General features: G+C 37.8%; 1 protein-coding gene across 3 annotated transcripts; it reads left to right on the forward strand.

Moving 5' to 3' along the window:
• Positions 1 to 9534: 9534 nt before the first annotated feature.
• Positions 9535 to 13349, forward strand: LOC147607108 (S-type anion channel SLAH2-like). 3 transcript variants are annotated; one of them, XM_086791138.1, is made up of 6 exons: positions 9535 to 9705; positions 10211 to 11076; positions 11657 to 12221; positions 12327 to 12427; positions 12575 to 12606; positions 12774 to 13349. In XM_086791138.1, exons 1-6 carry the CDS (start codon positions 9609 to 9611, stop codon positions 13087 to 13089), a joined length of 1977 nt encoding a protein of 658 aa, XP_086647264.1. In that variant the 5' UTR covers positions 9535 to 9608; the 3' UTR covers positions 13090 to 13349. The 3 variants fall into 3 exon arrangements, with proteins under 3 accessions (XP_086647264.1, XP_086647262.1, XP_086647263.1); XM_086791136.1 differs by having other exon boundaries at positions 11657 to 12427; XM_086791137.1 differs by lacking the exon at positions 9535 to 9705 and adding an exon at positions 9897 to 10037 and having other exon boundaries at positions 11657 to 12427.
• The last annotated feature ends 7932 nt before the right edge of the window (positions 13350 to 21281 follow it).

The raw sequence follows: 21281 nt of genomic DNA on the forward strand, positions 1-21281 counted from the left end.
GTGAATAATGGATGTGTATGTGAAGAATGGATATGCATGTGTATGTGAAGAATGGATGTGAATGTGTATGTGAAGAATGGATGTGGATGAGTACGTGAAAGAATGGATGTGGATGAGTACGTGAAAGAATGGATGTGGATGTATGTGATAGAATGGATGTGAATGTGTATGTGAAGAATGGATGTGGATGTGTATGTGAAGAATGGATATGAATGTGTATGTGAAGAATGGATGTGGATGTAAAGAATGGATGTGGATGTGTATGTGAAAGAATGGATGTGGATGTATGTGAAAGAATGGATGTGGATATGTATGTGAAAGAATGGATATGAATGTGTATGTGAAGAATGGATGTGGATGTGTATGAGAAGAATGGATGCGAATGTGTATGTAAAGAATGGATGTGAATGTATGTGAAAGAATGTATGTGGATGTGTATGTGAAAGAATGTGATGTGATATAAAGAGATGTGATGTGACATGAATATATGTGGATGTGAAGTGATAGATATGAATGTATGGATAGATATGGGTAGTTGTACATGCGAACGATTGGATGGATGTGGATGAATAAGATGAGATGTGTATGAATGAGATATGATGTGGATAGAAGTGATGTGATATAATGTGGATAGAATTGTGGATAGAATGTATGTGATGGGATGGTGATGAGAATGAATGTGATGGATATGAATGAATGTGATGTGATGTAAATGAATGTGATGGACATGAATAGATGTGATGTGATGTGAATCAAGATGTGAATGAATGAGATGTGATGTCATGTGAATCGAGATGTGAGTGAATGAGATGTGATGTAAATTGGGATAGATGTGAATGGATGATATGTGATGTGAATGAATATGATGTGATGAGATGTAGATATGGGTAGATGCGAGTGGATGAAATCTGATGCGGATAAATGAGGAAAGATGGAAAATGATGTGATGAGAATGGGAATACATATGAAATAAATGAGGATTGATGTGGAACAATGTGAAAAGACGAGAGTTCGTTATAGAAACTGTATTTATGACTTGTTTTTGAATGACTTTTATGTCAATAATGCTGGGGAAGCATTTTGACCGTCTTGTGAATGAGGTTGTGGAGACCTATCTGATAAAGTTGCAATAGCTGACGGAGAGTCAATGGAGGATGTCTCGCATAGCAAGGTCGGTCGAGGTCTTGACCAGCCTCGGTTTGATTTAAGTGGTGAGCTTCCAGTACGGTGGATGAGGGACCAAGGAAGCAGCCTATGAGTGAAGCGCTAGGTGACATGCGAAGGATCCTAAAGGGTGCTGTGACCATACGGTGCTCGGGCTCTGGGTCACCAAAGATACCCACACGTGCATCGTGAAAGATATTGGAACAAGGAGGAAGAGTTGTTTTCTGAATTCGAGCATGGATCTAGTTGATTGACCTTGCTGGTCCTTAAAACGGATGAGTCCATGGCTCTTTTATCTAGATCTGTTGGTTGATCTTGCTGATCTTCAACAAAGATTCCATTTTTATTTTTATAAGTGAATATATTGCCGGGTACTATGAGCTAGGAACTATCGAAAAGGCCACTGAGAGTGGACAGGTGGTGAGCGATCTAGTTACCAATGATGCCATAGGTACACCGATGAAGGAATGATTGGAAATGAGAATTCAACCGGATATTTTGGAGGATTATTATTAGTGATACTATGGTTTTATTAAAAGATTGTTTTAAAGACAACGGAATCTGTGAAAAAGGCAATTTCATATTGGGTGTGTAAGTGGTGTGACTAGTTTTAAGTTTGCATGAATATCCAGCTGGGGGCCTAGGAACTCTTTTCCCTGGTACACCTGGGACAAAACCTAACCAAATTCTTAAATGGATCCCATCACTTCAGTGGTTGGGTGGTTGGCTAACCCACGAAACTGTGGATGGGGTTAGGCTAGACTGATGGATCCTTAAAATGAGACTCAATTCTGTTATGGTACGATAGATGAAGTAAATCCCGGATAAAAGTTGTTCTATGAAAAAGAATCAACGGCTATGTCTCTCAATGACAAAAAAAATGTTGGTCTCTATGACCCAAGTGCGATCTTTTCCTTGATCTGACTATGGGACTTACAGGTTCAGTCATCAGCAGATCAGTTCAGTTAGTTAAGGCTCTTGACTACGTTAGAGTAAAATTATCTTGGAGGAATCGCCCGTGCTTTCCGGGCGAAGGAAGTTTTTCCGGGTTCATTTTGGAAGAACCGAGGGATTAGTCTCTTGTCTGGATAAACGTGGGCGAGGCCCCGAGTGAAGGACCCTGTTCCACGCAAGAAGTGCTACTTTCGTGGCTAGCCCCCATGATTTGTCGCGCAGTGGGGATAGGGATCTTTCAAAGGCTTTCTCATCATTCATCAGGTTTGGGTATTGAAGCATCTCCCACCTTGTTCTGCTCACCCTTCGAGTCTTGGCCTCCTCCTTTAGTGCTCTGCTCACCCTTCTCTTTTTCAAGAGGTTTGGGTAGTGGAGTGTCTTGGTACTTGGTAGATTCACCCTTCTCTTTTCCCCCTCATTTATTGCTATCATACTTCATCCACAGGTCTTTGTCCTCGCCTTTTGCCACCTCCTTCTCCAGCTCAATTTTCCCATATCCTACTGCCTGCCCCTTATTCAACGCAACATTCCCTTCTCTTTCTAATATGTCTTTGATCACTTCTACTGCAAGGTCCTTGTTTAGCTCACCTTTTTTTGCTGCTTCTTTCATACATGTCTGCACTTCAGATACAACAGCTGCCACAGAATCATTAGCATCATCTTCCTTTTCATTACCCTGTGGCTTGGCTACATCCTGCAAATTTTCCTTCTCTACACCATGGCCTCTGCTCCCAATGCTCTCACTAGATGTACTCTGACCACCCTACTCTGCGCTCTCATCTATGCCTGTGCTCTCCTTTGGTTCTTTTCCTACTACTAGTGATGGCTCCCATTTGTTATCATCGTTATTGTTAGAGTTGTCCTCTTCGCTATCGGTATCCTCTTGGCTATCATGGCCATAGCACCTATAGAGATACTGAAGGGTGCTAATTAGCACCTTTGGACACACTTCAGAGTGCTAATTAGCACATGTAGACATTCTGTAAAGGCTTATTTAGCACCTATTGACATGAAAACTAGCTTAACCACACATCTAAAATAAACTTATCTCTATCAAACCCCTAGAAGCCCATTCAGGATATGGCACTTGATGGTATCTGCATACTACAATTTGCACCTATGCATTTGTTATTCAGTTGGAATGTAGTTGCAAAACAGGGGGAGTGATAGGAATGCTTACACGGTAGAACCACAAGCATATGTACCTCCTAGTAGTTAAGAACAAGTAAACTGCATGCAATACATTTTCCCTTCACTTCCACCTTCTCAATAAATAGGGAGAGGTGGAGATGATGGGCGAGGGGAGATGAAACCATTGTACCTAGCATGTGCTTGTTGACACATCTTTGGCACGAGTTCATATTCACCTTCTAACTCCTTAACAAACTTAGCCTGGATCTGTATGTCAAACTACAAGAGTAAACACATGCACATAAGCCACTTATGGAAATGACATATCATAGCATGTGTGGACATATCATAGCATGTGTGGCCACATTACAATAGTTTAGCAAAGAGCTAAATCCATCACCTCCAACCCCAAGAGATTCACTTGCTTGTCTTTGATCCCTAGAGCAAGCAACTTTATGGTTGGATATTTGCACACACAAAGAAAGTCTGGCTGGGAAGTTTGGGGGATGTGTCAAGAGGCAAAGCAGATGCATCTTCCATGATGCATATCATCTATTTCATTTCCTTTAACGGTTGAGTGCACTTTGTCATTTCTCTTCTATACAATCCTTGCCTCCTCAAACTTGCACACACAAAGAAAGTCTGGCTGGGAAGTTTGGGGGATGTGTCAAGAGGCAAAGCAGATGCATCTTCCACGATGCATATCATCTATTTCATTTCCTTTAACGATTGAGTGCACTTTGTCATTTCTCTTCTATACAATCCTTGCCTCCTGGTACTAGTACACCAATTTGGAAATGCTTTGGCAACCTAAACTAAAGATTGGTAATAAGATTGCTTGCAAGGTCCACAAGAAGTAGCCAAATCTCACACACCAAGTAGCCCTTGCAATCTAAGTGCCATGGCTGCTTTATGACAAGTGTGTTCATGGGCGAAGTAATCAACATAACCTAGACAGCCTTACATAAGCACTTTTCCAACAATCACAAGGTACTTGAGTATCTCTTGGTAGTAGATTCATAATGATAAAACTAGTTTACTAAAATTCGAAACATAAATATTCATCATATCCTCCCCTAATTATGGACCACAAGAGGCATTATTATCATATGTAATGCTCCATAGATTTTTACCCTATAGCTAGGAATATCAAGGAAAAGCCATTTAAAGGAGGTACAATAGTAAAAGAAGAAGTCAACATATATATATCCTTCATGTAAATAATTTCAAAAAAAGAAACCAAAAAAAATATTGAACACTAGCACTTTGATGGTCAACACATCTCACAGGGAGTAGCTTGAAGATATAACTTATTCATATCTTTACAAAAAATGCAAAAATTGATCAAAGTCCATTCCTTCCAGCTTCAAGTGAAGAAATGGATCCACTTTGATGATTGTGTTTTCCTTCAAATTTCCTCACTTACTTCTTACTAAATTACACTAAACTTACATTCATTTTATTATTTTTTACATGGAAAATGGTGAGACCAATTATCCTACCAAAGCCTAATGTGCTCAAAACTCCTCCAAAGACATCGTCAAAAACATAAAAAAGAATCAACAATGAGTAGAATTTGTGATCGTCTTTAATTATCAGGACTACAAAAATTTGTGATCATCTTTGATTATCAAGACTAGACTAATTTGTGATCATGTTTGATTAACCAGGACTCTAGTAACTTCTTTGTGTCACCTCTTTCAAAAAGAAGTAGTGGATGGAATTACACAAAATTCTTGAGATATTGTATTCTCAACTATAGGTGCAACAATATCATCAGCTCCCATAGCCAAGTGACTGAGTGAGGTTTAAAGATGCTAACCATTAAAAGCCGTACTAATGTGAGAATGTGGGTAGGTGGAAGCAACAAACAATTTCACACAAGGTTGAATCTCTTAATCTTGTCTCAATCAAGTGGATATCTCTTGTAACACTTGAAGAGAGAGAGAGAGAGAGAGAGAGAGAGAGAGAGAGAGAGAGAGAGAGAGAGAGAGAGAGAGAGAGAGAGCATATGCACACAAATGTGTGTAATTAACACATTTTCTTTGTTACAACACTCAATGTCTTTGCTTCACTGATAAAATAATTGGAATGAGACACTTCTATATTTGAAATAGTAAAAACTTAACTGAGCTCGTAAAAACTTAACTGAGCTCTACTACTTGAAAAGGTAGACAAGACCTCATGGGGGTCACTTTAGATATATGTAACATAGCACCTTATATATTTTTTATTAGGGAGCTTACATATCATAGACATGTAGGAGGGGATTAAACAAATAGGAGTTGAATGGAATTTATTATGTAAATATATGGAGTGAGTTTTTAATTCAAAATTAAAACATGTATACTTATAAAAAGGGGGTGAACAATTATTTTAAAACATGTTTGAATGAAAAATAGGGGTATTTTTTAATACATGCTTGAACGCATGACCCCCCCCACGCGGTAGAGGACAAGACAAATCTTGGTGTGAGTAATCTAAGTATTTATTTAGAGAGCATGATAGATCTATAAGAAAAAAAGTAGGGGACATTGTTTTGTACATATCTACCATACCACTTAAGAATAATTGTTTAAAGTTGCTTTTCATCTAGCCTGTTTGAAGTAGTTTTCATCTAGCCTGTTTGAAGTAGTTTTCATATAGCCTGTTTGAAGTAGTTTTCAATATGTTATAGGATGTCTTTTAGGAAATTGTGACACTTTATAGTACTACACCACCCCTTAAAAGTTTCTTGCACTTTGACCTCACATAAACAGGTCCTTGTTTTGAGTTTTGAAAATGATGAATTTTGCTTTTGTACAAGAAAAATGTGTGAGCATTACTATCAAGATAAAAACACATTTGGAACAAATGTATGAATGAGAATATAAACAATTAAAGAGGACTTTTATTTTTATCCACTTGAAATGATAATGTTTCTAAACTCTAATGATGCCAATTCAATATATTAAAGACAATATAAAGCTTCATTTATGACTAGATTTCTCAATTATTGTTCTAGAAAGTTGCCATGTTCTTTGTATTACATCTTTATAAATTGTGGATTTTAAAATTGATGAAGGGGTATTTATATCTTAGATTATTTAAATGTGGAAAAAGTACAAGAAATGGTACACAAATATTAAAAGGCCTTTTTATAGTTTTATAGAATTTAATCAAATTTATTAAATAATAAAGTAAATGAAATGCACTTTCAAATTTGGAATATACCTAAATATCATCTGTTAAAACTATAAAAAGACCTTGTATGCACTTTTAAATTTGTACATAACATACCTAAATATCATCTCTTAAAATATCTTATCATTTCAATAGTATTATGTCACCATCTACCAATTTGTAGCTCCTTCAAAGTATTTTATATATTAACACAACACAAATAAGTTCTTGTATTTAAAATTTAATAAAACATTGCGAATGGTTAAAACCTTCAATGTAGGAAGACATTTTAAAGTTTCTAGGGACATAAGTGGCATTCTTATCTATTAGAAACATCTTTCTTTCAAATAAAGAAGTGAGAGTAAAAAAGGAATTTAGAGAACCAATAATCAATAGCTTTTCTTAAAAATTCAAATGAGAACCACTTTACATATTTATAATAAGAGTAATTATGGAATAATAATCTTACTTTAATTGCATATGAAGCAAACTATGTGCCCAATTCTTTTGGTGAATTGCTTTCTCTTTACTATGTACTCTCTTTAAATGATAGACTTTGATTTGAAAAAGAATAAGTGGTCATGTGGTTTAAACATGGAATAAGTACAAGCGCTGGTACAAGAAGGTAAACAATATCATTTTAATTTTAAAACACAAATCATAAAAATAAAACAAAATACACTTTAAGCTTTCACTAGCTAACTAATTGAAATGGACGATTTTATGCCATTCTTTTCAAAAGATAATGGAGGCCGCACTCCAAAATCTCTTTAAGATAAAAAGTTCATTCTATTAAGTGGGAAACTTCCTTGTACCCATGTTCTTCTCATTGTTAGATTTTTTTAAAAGTTTATTCTCTATCGTGGGAAACTTTCTTGTACCCTTTCTCATTTGTTTATTTTAAAATATATATATATATAAGTCCATGTGTATCTTGTTTTCTTTATGACATCATCATTCCAAGTTTCAAATGGACAGACCTTACTATTGTGTATACACAGGTTCACTTAATGAGACAAAACTCTTTGTAAGTGAAAAATAATCAACAAACTTAGAATCATAAATTTTAAACTTTAGTGTTACATCATCATTCTAAGTTTGAAATTATGAAGAGGCCTTACTATTATATGTATACACAACTTCACTTAAGGAGAAAAAACTTCAAATTATGGAGAGACATTACTATTTAGTATACACAACTTCACTTAAGGAGAAAAAACTGTTTGAAAGTGTAAAATAATCAACAACCTTAGAATCATAAATTTTAACCTTTAGTGTTTACTTCATCATTCTAAGTTTCAAATTATGGAGAGATCTTCCTATTGTGTATACACAACTTCACTTCAGGAGAAAAAACTTCAAATTTTGGAGAGACCTTACTATTGTGTATACACAACTTCACGTATGGAGAAAAAACTCTTTATAAGTGTAAAATAATCAACAAACTTAGATCCATAAATTTTAGACTTTAGTGTTTAGACAATTAAAGTTTATCCTTTGATAGGTGGCTTAAGCACACAGAGGAATACATGTATGATGTAAGTAAGCACTAAGTAGATAATGTGGAAAGGCATTCTTTCTTTTTCTTAACAAGCTCTAATGCAAGAATTTACAAGTCAAAATTGCTTACCTAGTCCTTAAGCATTAAATTTTATTGGAATTCTCTTAGTGTCTTTCCACGTGGTTGTACACAAAGGAATTCGAGCTGACACCTAGTTATGGGGGTAGGGCAATTCCTCTTCGGAAACCCACCGGGTTTACAAAGTTTTTAGTGGGTGAGCCCAACGGCAAGTCCCACAGTACCTGGGCTCCTTCGAGAATTCTTGATCACTGTCGTGTGCCCGGTTATTGAGACTTCCGAGGTCATGCCTTAAGGAAGTAGCGAAACCGAGATGGCGAAGCTAATGACAAAAGTGTTTCTCTGCTCGAGTCTTAGAGAGATGAGCATGCTCTTGACCCCGGCTCGAAAAACAAAAAAGGAGTAGGAAAAAGCATTATGACAATGTGGTCCCTTCCCATTAGTTTTTGAGAATCCACAAAGTAATAATTTGAAATTAATAAGGTCTAGATGCTAACATATTTTCTAAACATCAAATATTTGAAAGTGAATAAGTTTTGGTGTTTCTAGTACATTTCGCTTCCTTACAAAATTTTTTGCTCTTAAAAATCAAAATAAAACATGAAATTCACCATTTCTAACTCTTAAGATGGCTAAGTGAGATAATTAGAGTTATACTTTTACTAATTGATTGCTTTAGGATGAGAAGTGGTGAAATAGATCACGGATTCATAACTAGCAGCTTTGTTAGAGAAGCTCAGTGCTGCAAAATACTTAAAAGCACTTGCCACCAAAAGGAGCATGGTAGAGATGTTAATTTTTGGAAATCTATAATGTTATTTACTTATTCTAACGGACAGATTCTAGGGGCCTAGTGGAATGGATTAATGTGAGAAATGGTCTCATAGATTCTAAAAAGAAGAGCTATAAAGAGAATATACCTTTGTCTAACCTTAAACATCATGACGTTGGTGTCTCAAGGTGCACAATTCATTGTTTCAATCATCGTCCTTGCTTTTGTAGGGGAGAGTGAAAGCCTTTGAAGTTCAAGGGATGGGATTAATATTTTAGTCCCTAAGGAAAGATGTGATAAACTTGTAATAAATATCCTTTATAAAAAGAAGGGGTTGATAAGGAGGATGTAATGAATGTGGTGGGGTCAAGGATGATTTTTTATGGGCTGGGTAAATTCTTCAAAATGATGGGTTTAGTAGAAATAATGTCCTTTTTTAATGGGTTTAGTAGAAATAATGCCCTTTTTTTAAAACACTTAAACCTTATTTTTTAATGGCCACTCAAGCATGGCACTTGTCAGAAAGCAACCTTGGTGGGGTGTCTTTTGACCCAAAAGTGGTAGGCCCAGTTACCAATGGATGAAAAAAAAAAGCCATGTGTTTGAGTGCTCCAATGACATTTTTCAACTGGATGTAATAAGGATAATCCTTAAAAAACTACAGGGATGTAATAAGGATAATCCTTAAAAAACTACAGGGAGTAAGAATTATGTAAATCTATTGTTGCAACTTGCAAAATTAAAGATAAAGAGGCAAGTTTATTATCAGATTAAGGTGGAGGAATCAATTTGTTTGGGGCGTGTAAAGGGGCTTAAGTTGTGGGACATTAGTTCAAACCCGCCACTATGAAACGCGCGTCCCCGCTGCCAAGACCCGCGCATTATCCATTCGCAGAGTTCATCGCACAGCTAGAGCTCCCTTTAGAGAGCCCACGCATCTCTGGTGGGTTCCCATCCTTTGTGTGTTTGCAAATCAAGCTTATGGCTCTCCTAATTACAGTTTTAATTATAGTTTAACCGCACTGCAATCCCTCACACACAACGTCGTCCAGGATTTATTATAAGTCGCTTTTCTTTTCCATCTAAATATGCATTATTCTGCCTGTAAGCCAGTTAATCTAGGTCGTGATTAAGAATGCAATGGGCTCAGCTTCGTCAATCGGCTGATTTTATCCGGTTAATCCATCATTAGCAGCTGGATCTATCCCTTTATATCAGCATTAGCATTAACCAGTAGTCCTACTCACAAGCGACATTTGATAAAATCAATATGAGGTTGCTAGTGGCGGTTAGATTAGGGCGGATTTATTTAATTTAATTTAATTTTCACTAGCTTTTGAGAGTTGCTGCTGGTGCTCGTGAAGGACTGTGTTTTGTGTTTGAGTAGACGATAGACGATAGTCTAATTTGGATAATCCTAATTTTGGCATGTGTTTCTACTTTTGTAGTGATTATGGCAGTTGCACCGCCAAGCATTGAAAGCATTCACACATCAACATTGTCCATTGATCATAGGGCAGCCTCCTTTGATAAACAAGTGTGCTTGCCTCCTCTATCGAATGGAATTAATGGTGAGTTCTTATCAGAAAGGAGCTTCGGAGATGGATTGCCATGCTTTTCTTTCACCAATACAGATATTGAAAGAGGAGGGGATAATCCATACCATAGCACCTCTTTCATTTGTCCCATATGTGATCATTATGACAACATGATACCCACTTATCATGCTCAAATATCACCCCTCAAAGCATACCAATCTCAACAAATCTATTCCGTAGACGCATCTATCCAAACACATCTTCCGTCAAATCCTATGAATCCTATAGATTCTTTAAAAGAGAGCATGCTCGTATGCCATTCTCCACCAAAGCTCCATTGTGGAAAGCATAGGATCACCCCATCTCTCTTTGATTCGAGGATTGAGCTACTTGCCAACAATATACCCCATGGCAAAGGGGAGTGCCTCAAAGAATCAAGCTTTGTAAGGCCCCAAAAGCGCAAGAAAAAGATGCCTTGTGGGAGTCCACCAAATATCTACATGATGAGGATTGATGGCCCCCCTCTTCATGCCTTGCAAAAGACTCATGCACACTCTAACCCTCCGCAAGTAGATCATCCCCTCCCAATTGATGTACCACAACCCACCACCAATGAAGACTACTCATTCTTCAAGACCAAGATAACCAATCTAGAGAGAACCTTCACGCTCTTACACTTCAAACCACATCTAGAGCATTACAATAGGCTGGATTCAGAGCTACACGTTGGGCGCTACTTCAATGCTCTCGAAGGACCTGAGCTTGAAATACTCAGGGTAATAAGTGGCCCTTTTGTTTACCTTTACACAACAATGTAATGCATGCAATGTTTGTCTTTATGTGCATCACCTTTCATGTTCATTCGACTTCATGATCACTTTGAATTAGAATTGAGGGATTACTATGTTGGTAGCCATAAAAACACTGCATATGAAAGTGTGATGTCAAATGCATGTTAACCTAGCATTAGTATCAAAATCATATTTTTTTTCTAAAATTTTGTTTTTCCATGATGCATCACATAATTCTAGCATTCTAGCATTAAGTGCATGGTGATCCAAGTAAGCATGTTTATAGGCAACTATGATTCATGGTGATTGCTACAAACTATCCCATGGTTTTGGGTGGGGGATTATGTGTAACAAGTCTACATTCAATATAATCAAGTGTGTCATTCATTGTATATCAAGATTAAATTTCTATTCTAAAATACCTACATGCTTGTATTTGGATGGTCTCCATGTCGAAAATTGTCAACAATTCGGCTACTTTCATTTCACACACTTCATGTTCATGCACTTCATGTTTGATGGTTTTTACATCATATTAACATTTTTTAGGCATTGATTCATGCAGGAATCTGAAGAAACGGTGCTTCCCATCAATAAGAAATGGCCATTCCTTTTGCGCTTCACAATTGGGTCCTTTGGTATTTGCTTGGGCCTTGGAAGTCAGACAATACTATGGAAGACCTTATCAAGTGCAGATTCCATGCAATTCTTACATATCTCAAAACTCATCAATCTAGCACTATGGTGTTTGGCTTTCATGGCACTTATCATGGTGTTCATGACATATTCCTTGAAGTGTATTTTCTACTTTGAGGCTGTGAGGCGTGAATTCTCTCATCCAGTTCGCATCAATTTCTTCTTTGCACCTTGGATATCATGCATGTTCTTGGCACTAGGTGTTCCTCCTACAATGACTGAATACGTACATCCCATGTTGTGGGTCCTTTTCATGGCACCCATCTTTGCACTAGAGTTGAAGATTTATGGACAATGGGTATCTGGGGGAGAACGTAGACTATCTAAGGTTGCAAACCCCTCTACACATTTGTCCCTAGTGGGTAACTTTGTTGGGTCTCTTTTTGCTATAACCTTGGGTTGGAAAGAGCTAGCCATATTCTTTTGGTCTATAGGTATTGCACATTACTTGGTGCTTTTTGTGACGCTATACCAAAGATTGCCCACAACGGCCATACTTCCCAAGGATCTTCATCCCGTATTTTTCCTGTTTGTTGCAGCACCAAGCATTGCTAGTATAGCTTGGTCCAAGATTGTGGGAGACTTTGACATAGTATCAAGAATCGCCTACTTTGTGGGGTTGTTTCTCTATTCATCTTTGGTAAGCCAACACATTTTGCATGTGCACATGTGTGTGTGTGTGTGTGTGTGTGTGAGAGAGAGAGAGAGAGAGAGAGAGAGAGAGAGAGAGAGAGAGAGAGAGAGAGAGAGAGTTCGATTACTAAAATAATGCATTTTGTTTGTGAAGGTGGTGCGAGTCAACCTTTTTCGTGGACTTCGGTAATCTTCATTTAATGTTCACCTTATTCTAATTATGTAACTATTCAAGTTGTGTGTGGCACTCGTGTGGCATTGTGTGTGCTTTCGAGCAACAATTTGTTTGGTATGCCCAATAATTAATTATTATACTAATCTCTTCGTACTACTAATTTGTTATTGATATGTAGGTTCACAATTGCATGGTGGGCATACACCTTCCCAATGACAGCATCAGCCATTGCTACAATTCATTACTCTGTAAAAGTAAAACATCCATTCACACAAGTTTTGGCAGTTTTGCTTTCGATGATTTCATCTATCACAATGTTGTCACTATGTATCTTTACAATCCTCCACATGTTTGTATGGTGCACCATGTTTCCTAATGACATGGCTATTGCTATCACAAGTGGAGGTATAAAGGTAAAGAGGAAGATCAAGGAGCTACAAGAGGATTACATACCATCCAAGGCTAGCCTCAAAGTCATGGGCACATGTGGCTAAAGCAATGCATGATATTATGGCATGGCTATTGCTATCTCAAGTGGAGGTATAAATGTAAAGAGGAAGATTAAGGAGCTAAAAGAGGATAACATACCAGTTGTGGATAGCCTCAAAGTCATGCCATGTGGCAAAAGCAATGCATGATATTATCACCTCACATTTGTAAGGCCACATAGTGGAAGTGTATTTATTTTGGGATAGGTAATGGAAGTGTATATATTTTGCAATACATAGAAGGAAGGTCATTTGTTTTTCAAAAAGAATTACTTTCTTTATTCTATTTTATTGTTCATGTCTGTAAGGTTCCTCCCTTTAAAAATGGGAGAAACACTTAAGATAGTCCGCTAAGTCTTATCTTGGGAAAAATTTCCTATTCATCGACACCTTGACCCTGTAGAGATTCAAGGATACGATTTATAGGTATGACCTAGCTCTATCCCGCAGGGGGAGCGTGATCTTCTAAACATCAAATCACCCATAGGGCAATTGATCAAAAATTGGGCAACTACTAGACTTGATTTCTAGAGACAACGCTTTTTTCCTCATCTTTATGCAAGGCACAGCCGCTGGCCTAGTCTTCTAGAATAGAGTTGCCCAAGAACCTAACTATCTAACGTAGGGCTTTCACTTAATCTGTTGGAAAGCTACCCGACTAATCGGGTCCACCCGTCCGTAGGATGGTGCCGTCAGGGCATTCCATCCTCCCACTTTCTACCCTACTCACGCATCAATTTGTTTTCTAATTAACACTACCACACTGTTTGACATAAATAAACATATTCCTTAATTAAGGCCCTTCTTCACAAGGTTCGTTAAAACAGCCTTCTTACACAATACAATCATACCGAAGACAAGATGTAATTATATAAAAAGTTTATACATGAATCCATTTCCATACAAGCCAAACCGGCTCTCTTATTCTTATTCTTATTATGTCGATGATCTAGAATTCGGCCTTCCAGCCTCTACATGCTGGGAAAAACCCTACGGGACCATACACCTCACTCTCAGGCTCCATCGCTTGATCCTCCCGCCCCTCAGAGGGATGTCTGCGCACTAGGGTGGGCTAATTCACCGCACTAGCCTGGGCCCTCAGAACTAGGCAGCATCATCACAATCACTTGCCTCAATCGGCAAACCTCATTCTCCTGATGGTATGAGGGATACCATGGGCCAACTCCGGGCCTTACTAACGTCTCCGCCATCCGGCTACACAAGCACAAGAACGGGGCAGCGTCAAGGTAGGGAGAAGTTGTACCTGTACCTTAATTTAACCAAGATAACAATCCATTTACTCACTAAACCATATGACTAGGATCCATGTCACCTTCTTTAAGAAAACAATCTTTTTCACAAAGATTTTAGCATTTCAACTTGAGATTGCGATAAGACATTCTTTATTAAGGCATATGCTATTGCTTAAAAGAATACAAACTTTAAATGGTAAATCAATCAAATAGATCACTGTAACAATCAATAGAGAAGCCGGGGCCATACCTCAACCCCTAAGAATGATATGTAAATAAAAAACAAAATATGTATATACCTTATAGAAATTTGTCGTTTATCTCGTTGTCCTTGCTTGTTAACAAGAGCTTTAGAACTTGACATATGAGAATAGAGTCTTCTAATACCTTGTCCTTTGATTGAAATCATCCAATAATCTCCAAGCTTTATCTCCTCTTACTCATACTGTGATTCTTCTCTCTTTCTAAGATCTATGGCAAAATAGCCTTCTCCTACAGGTCTACAACATAGTATTCTTTCTCTAAAAGAAAAGCTATGGAGTTTCGGTCTCTTCCTCCGAAAGACCATAGAAATCTAAGCTTATGTTCTCAGATATTAGATAAGAATGAAGGGATATATGCATCTCAAACTCTAGGATTACCTTGAGGCTACTTGCTGCCTTCTCACAGTTTTCTCTATGTAGAGATCCTGACAGAAACAACAAACTGTTTCGACCATAACTCTCTGATAAAAACTCAAAATATAGTCGTATAACCAATCAAAAGAACGGGAAGACATCTGGTCTACAAGCCAGCGTAGGCAGAATAGGCAAAAACGTCCGTATATAGCCACAAACGCACCATCTTTGGAAACACGTTGTTTTTCCACATTTTTAGTATGCATGGACTCTAAATGTGTAAAAGTACTCTAAATATGACCTCTTATCACCTAAAATCGAAATTCTATTTTTGGGGATACTTATCTCTTAATAGAACTATTCTTATGTTCTTATTTCTTTTAGGATTTTTGGAGCTAATATTTTTATTCTAACACTTTTCTAATGTTTCTAGCCTTATTGTCTCACTCTTTCTAATTACACTCTCTTTTCTTATTGAAATCTATATTAAAAGAGACACATACATACATGGCTTGGGAGGGACCTTACAATGTCTTAGCTCAATCAAATCAAAAGTTCTCATTTACTAAGAATTTTCATTTTTGAATTAGGGAAGCCTACCACAAAATCTCTCACCAGTGGAAGTGTATATATTTTGCAATACATAGAAGCCTACCACAAAATCTCTCACCAGTGGAAGTGTATATATTTTGCAATACATAGAAGGAAGGTCATTTGTTTTTAAAAAAGAATGACTGTCTTTATTTTATTTTATTTTCATGTCTTGGCTCAATCAAATCAAAAGTGCTCATTTACTAAGAATTTTCATTTTTGAATTGGACTAAGGGTAGTCTACCATAAGAAAAGAATCTCTCACCATTTGAAGCGTATTGAGGATGCAAGCTTTTTTATTTTTTGGGGTGAAATTTATTCAATCATCAAATAGAATCCTCATAATTGTAATGTAGGAAAATATGTGCTTGATTGTACTACACATGCACATGTGGGATGAGGGCCTAGGCACATGTTACGGGGCATAGGACTTGGGTTTATGGGCAGTCCATGTGTGAAAGGTCCTAGGAGTAAGTGACTATATAACTCACTTATGGGATAGTTTGTAGACCTTTTTTGATATCTTGATACATGACCATATGGTTATCTCCTTACCTTGAGCAAGCTTCCATGGGTTGAGCTTCTCCCTTCATGAGATTCTAGGATGGTGACCTACACCCTTGTTGTGTGATGAGTGGGTCTTCTTCTTGTATTAGTATCAGAGCTCTTGTTTTGATCCATTTTTCTTGATTTTCTTGATCAAGAAGATGGATATGGTGATATTGAATGCTTGAATTTATTTTTCTTGTTTGTTTCCTAACCGCTTGGGGCTATGGGTTTGATGGGGACCACTCTTTGGAGGAGCCACACCAAAATTTGAAAAAGCAAGACCAAAATTGGGGGAAATTTTACTAATCTTGATTAGTGTTAATCCAAAAAAACGTTTTTTCCCTTTTCTTCTTCTTTGTTTGATCTCTGACGGCCGTGAAGCCTCCTTCATGAACCCAATGTCCACCATTGCTTGGAGATTTGATTAGGGCATCTTATGAGGTTTCAGGTCTCCAAAATATGCCATGAGGCTGTCGTTTAGATGCTCCCTTTTTCTTGGAGATTTGGAGCTTCAATGCAAAGCATAAAGCTTGGAAATGCATTGAATTTTTATTCCATGGCATCTTGGAGATTAGGGGTCACATTCTAACTTTTCTAAGCTTGGGAATATGTTAAGCAAGCAAAAACTTCATCTCCCAAGATTGGCAATGGTGTTGATTCTTGGCAATTTAAAGCTTGAGGAGATGGCTGTGAGCTGCACACAAAATGGTGGAGATTTGGACCTCTACTTTCACAAATTAATTGCATTGATGCTTGGTAATACCTCTCCAAAGTTCCCTAACGAGCTTATAGGGCTACCACCTCCTCAAGAAGTCGATCATGAAATCGAGGTGATCCCTAAAGCAAACCATACCTTCAAGCAATGCTTCAATCTTTTAATCTTGCATATTAGGGTTTTCATAAAAAATCAAAGTTTCTTATCAATAATCCAAGTGTTGACAATGATGCTAGTGATCAATAGTAGCAAAGCTTAATGCTCCTTTAACCTTGCATTTAATAGTTTTGATCACAATCATTCAAAAATTTTGGGGGTTTTCTCCTATTATTGCAAGTGTGGGCATACAAGGTTATTGGAGTCCTTATGTAATGGATGAAACTTTCCTAGTTTTCATTCATGCTTGACTATGTCAATGCATGATGTAAGGGATTCTATGCCTTCTTGAGTACGTACATTTTAATACCTTTGCATTTTTACAAGCAATGGAATTGAAGAGGTTGAATGCATTATGTGGTGTCTTTGAGCCTTGGTAAGAAGCAAAGTGATTGAAAGAGGTGCTTATGGATGCTATGGAAATGGCATAGTTTGTGATTGGTAATTTCCAATGCGAGTGGTGTATGCTTTCATTATGCGATGGGTGAGAGCACATGTTGTTCCATGCTTGGTGGTGATGATTGAAGACTATGATGCAATGAGGACATAGCCTACGGTTGTTTTCCTTGGATACTAACCACTTGGAGTGAACCCTTGCGAGCCTCTTCACCAAAATTAGAGCCTTGTAATGTGATAGAGTGAACGGGCATGCAACTATAAGTGCCAATTGTAAGTGACTCCATTTGTGATCACATTTTGGATTGAGTTTCAGTAGCAATTGCCCAAAGGTCATGCCAAAATTAAGTCATAGGGGTTTTTAGGTCTTGCCTAGAGAATTACACCCTCTTGTAATACCCCATAAGTACTTTGCATCAAGCTTTAAAAATCTTGATTCTGACATCATTTGCAGGATGAAATTAAAGTTTTCTAGAAATCATCAAACCCTAATTCATTCATAAACCCTAGATTATGTCGCATGGGTCTTTACATATCTTGTTATAGTAATTCATTAGACCTTCCAATCAATCCCTTAACTCTTTCATTCCCATTTCATTTGCTAGGTCAACGTGACATAGTTGGCTTTTTGACAAAAGTCAAAATATAGTTGACTTTGACTTTTATTTTGATCAAACTATTTTGGGGGATGATAGTACTTGCTAAGATAGTTCCAACAAGCTATAGATCATCAAAATTGGTCGAGTTTTGGTCATCTTATAGCCAATTTTCCATTTTCTGCACAGTAATTAAAAAACCCTAAAATAAAGAGCTATAGCACACATCCAAAGTGGGATCCAAGGTGCTATATGCTTTTTTCTCTATATTTGGACATGACGAAATAAAGATCATCAAATTTGGAATCCGATTGAACAAAATATGGCCAATTTGATGTTTTGACAGTTTTTGACTGTATTGAGCAGAGTGCTAAACCCTAATTCAATCCTTATCCCATAAGCTTCATGACAAGCTTTCAACCTTGTCAATCAGATTCTGGAATGAGAAGTTGGATTGAATCTTGTACCAGGGGCATAGTTGACCAATTTTGGGTCCGGTACACTATTCGGGAGTCATGGATGACTATGATAGTGAGGATGATGAAAGCTATTATGAGGATGAAGATGATTATAGTACCGATGATAATATTTTCAATGGAAGTTGTACCACGGATGAGGAAGATTGCATTGAAGAGAATAATTCCGATGGGGATTGAGACAATCATGAAGATTCAACATGCATGGATAATGACCAATGTGATGAAGACTATGAGTATGATCATCAAGGGCATATGGGAGGTGTGGATTTTAATGCTTGTGCCTACAAGAATCAAGTTGGCTATGATTCTTCCTATGAGATCACTCATAGCAATGATGATTGGATAAGTACGGAAGTACTCAAACTTCTCCCTACTAAATGGCTTTGTAAAGATGTCAACCACCTGCTCTTTAGTCTTCACATACTGCAAATCCACTGTACTACCACTTTCTCTCTGACAAAATGATAGTGGACCTCTATGTGTTTGGTCTGCGCATGAAAAACTGGATTCTTGGCCAACTGTATACTGCTCATGTTGTTACAATGAATGACAACCTTGCCATCAATAGGCTCACCCAAATCAGCCAAGAGACTCTTTAACCATACTCCTTCACATGTAGTAATGGCTGCACCCCTGTATTCAACCTCTGTACTAGATAAAGCAACAGTAGGTTGTTTCTTACTGCTCCAACTCACCACTACACTTCCAAATGTAAAGGCATAACCACTAGTAGACCTCCTGTCACATACGAGCTACCTACCCAATCTGCGTTTGTGTAGCCGTGTACATCCAAGCCTTTACATTGCTCATAAAGAAGACCATAATGTGCAGTGGTCTTTACATAGCGCATAATGCATCTCACTGCATCCAAATGAGGTTTTCTAAGGCTTTGTATAAATTGGCTTACTAGCCCCATAGCATAACTAAGATCGGCTCGTGTGATAGTCATGTAAATAAGACTGCCAACCATCTTTCTATACATCAACAGATCATCAAACTCTTCTCCAAAATCAGCTCGTAGCTTCACATTCTGCTCCAAAGGTGTACTCATTGGCTTACACCTTGTCATCCCATATTTTGCCAACATATCCAATGCATATTGGCGTTGCACTAACCATGTCCCTGCATGGTCTTTGATCACTTCAATCCCAAGAAAATATCTTAATTCACCAAAGTCTTTCATATCAAACTGCCCACTCAATGCCTTCTTGACATGCATAACATCTATAGCATGATCTCCTGTGACAATCAAGTCATCCACATAGATGACAAGTAAGACAATCCCATGATCTATTTTCTTCACATAGAGTGAAGAATCTATTGAAGAAACCTGAAATCCAAGGGAGATAAGATATCGACTTATCTTATCACTCCAAGCACGAGGTGCTTGCTTCAAACCATATAAAGCTTTCTTGAACCTGCATACATGAGTGGGGTACCTCTGGTGTACATATCCTTCTGGCTGTGCCATATAAACTTCCTCTTGTAAATTACCATTTAGAAATGCATTTTTCACATCCATTTGATGCATTCCTAACCATTTGCTGCAATGACTGCTCTCACTGTTCCCATCTTTGTAACTAGACTAAATGTTTCATCATAGTCCAAGCCTTGGGTTTGTGCATAACCCTTAGCTACCAACCGCACTTTATGACGCTCAATGGAACCATATGATTTGCATTTCACCTTATAAATCCATTTGCAACCAATGACATTTTTGCCTTTTGTGGTAAGGCAACCAAATCCCAAGTTTCATTAAGGACCAATGCGTCCATCTCAACATCCATTGCCTTCTCCCATACATGCTTCCCAATAGCTTCTGTATAGCATGTAGGTTCCACATGCTTCACCAAAGAGGTCATATATGCGTAATGCATAGCAAAATCACGATATGTTAACCTCTCAACAACTGGATACCTGACCCTTTGGGATCTCTGTAATGCATGCGGATCACTCTGAACACCATATCTATCTTGCCTTGCACCTGGTGTGCGTAAAACTGGTATGCCAAGTTTCTCATCTAAACTTTCTAAACTTGATGACTCATAACTTGTAATGCCAATTCCTTTAACCTTATTTTTCCCTTTATCCACAGCACTACTCCCAGTGCTCACACTCTTATGTCTCAAGCGTCCTGACCCATGGACGTATAGTACTACTCTCAGACTCTGCTGGCCTAGACATAGAAATAGAACTTGCTTGTGGCAAGTTCACATGCACATCAGTATCAACAGAATCAATGACACCCTCATCCTAGCAAGTTCATCAAACACCACATCTCGTGAGATAACCACTTACCTAGTATGTGGATTGTAACATTTATATGCCTTGTGATCCTGTGCATACCCAACAAAAATGCACTTTTTTGCCTTAGGATCCAACTTCTTCCTTCTCTCATCTGGCACATGCACATAAGCTATTCTACCAAACACTTTGAGGTGTCCAATGTCTGGCCTAAAACATGTAAGATGCATCTCTGGCGTACTTCCATGTATGGCTGGGGTGTCTTATTAAGTACTTACACCGCTATGGCACACGCTTCTGCTCAATAATAGTCTAGCATTACTCTTTTTATTGAGCATTGCTCTAGCCACATCACAAATGACTCTATTTTTCCTCTCGACAACACCATTTTGCTGAGGTGTGTACCTGCAAGTTAGGTGCCTTCTTATGCCATGCTTTCTCAAGAAATTCTCAAAAGCATGTGAGGTGTATTCACCACCTCCATCTGTCCTTAAACATTTTATCCAAGAGCCATATTGCTTCTCTGCAAAAACTTTGAAGTCCATAAACTTTCCCAACACTTCACTTTTCTCTCTGAGAAAGTAAATCCATGTCATTCTGCT

This window comes from Cibotium barometz, chromosome 56 (genome assembly GCF_041138505.1).
Source record: "Cibotium barometz isolate CiBa-2024 chromosome 56, ASM4113850v1, whole genome shotgun sequence".
NCBI classification, from domain to species: Eukaryota; Viridiplantae; Streptophyta; class Polypodiopsida; order Cyatheales; family Cibotiaceae; genus Cibotium; species Cibotium barometz.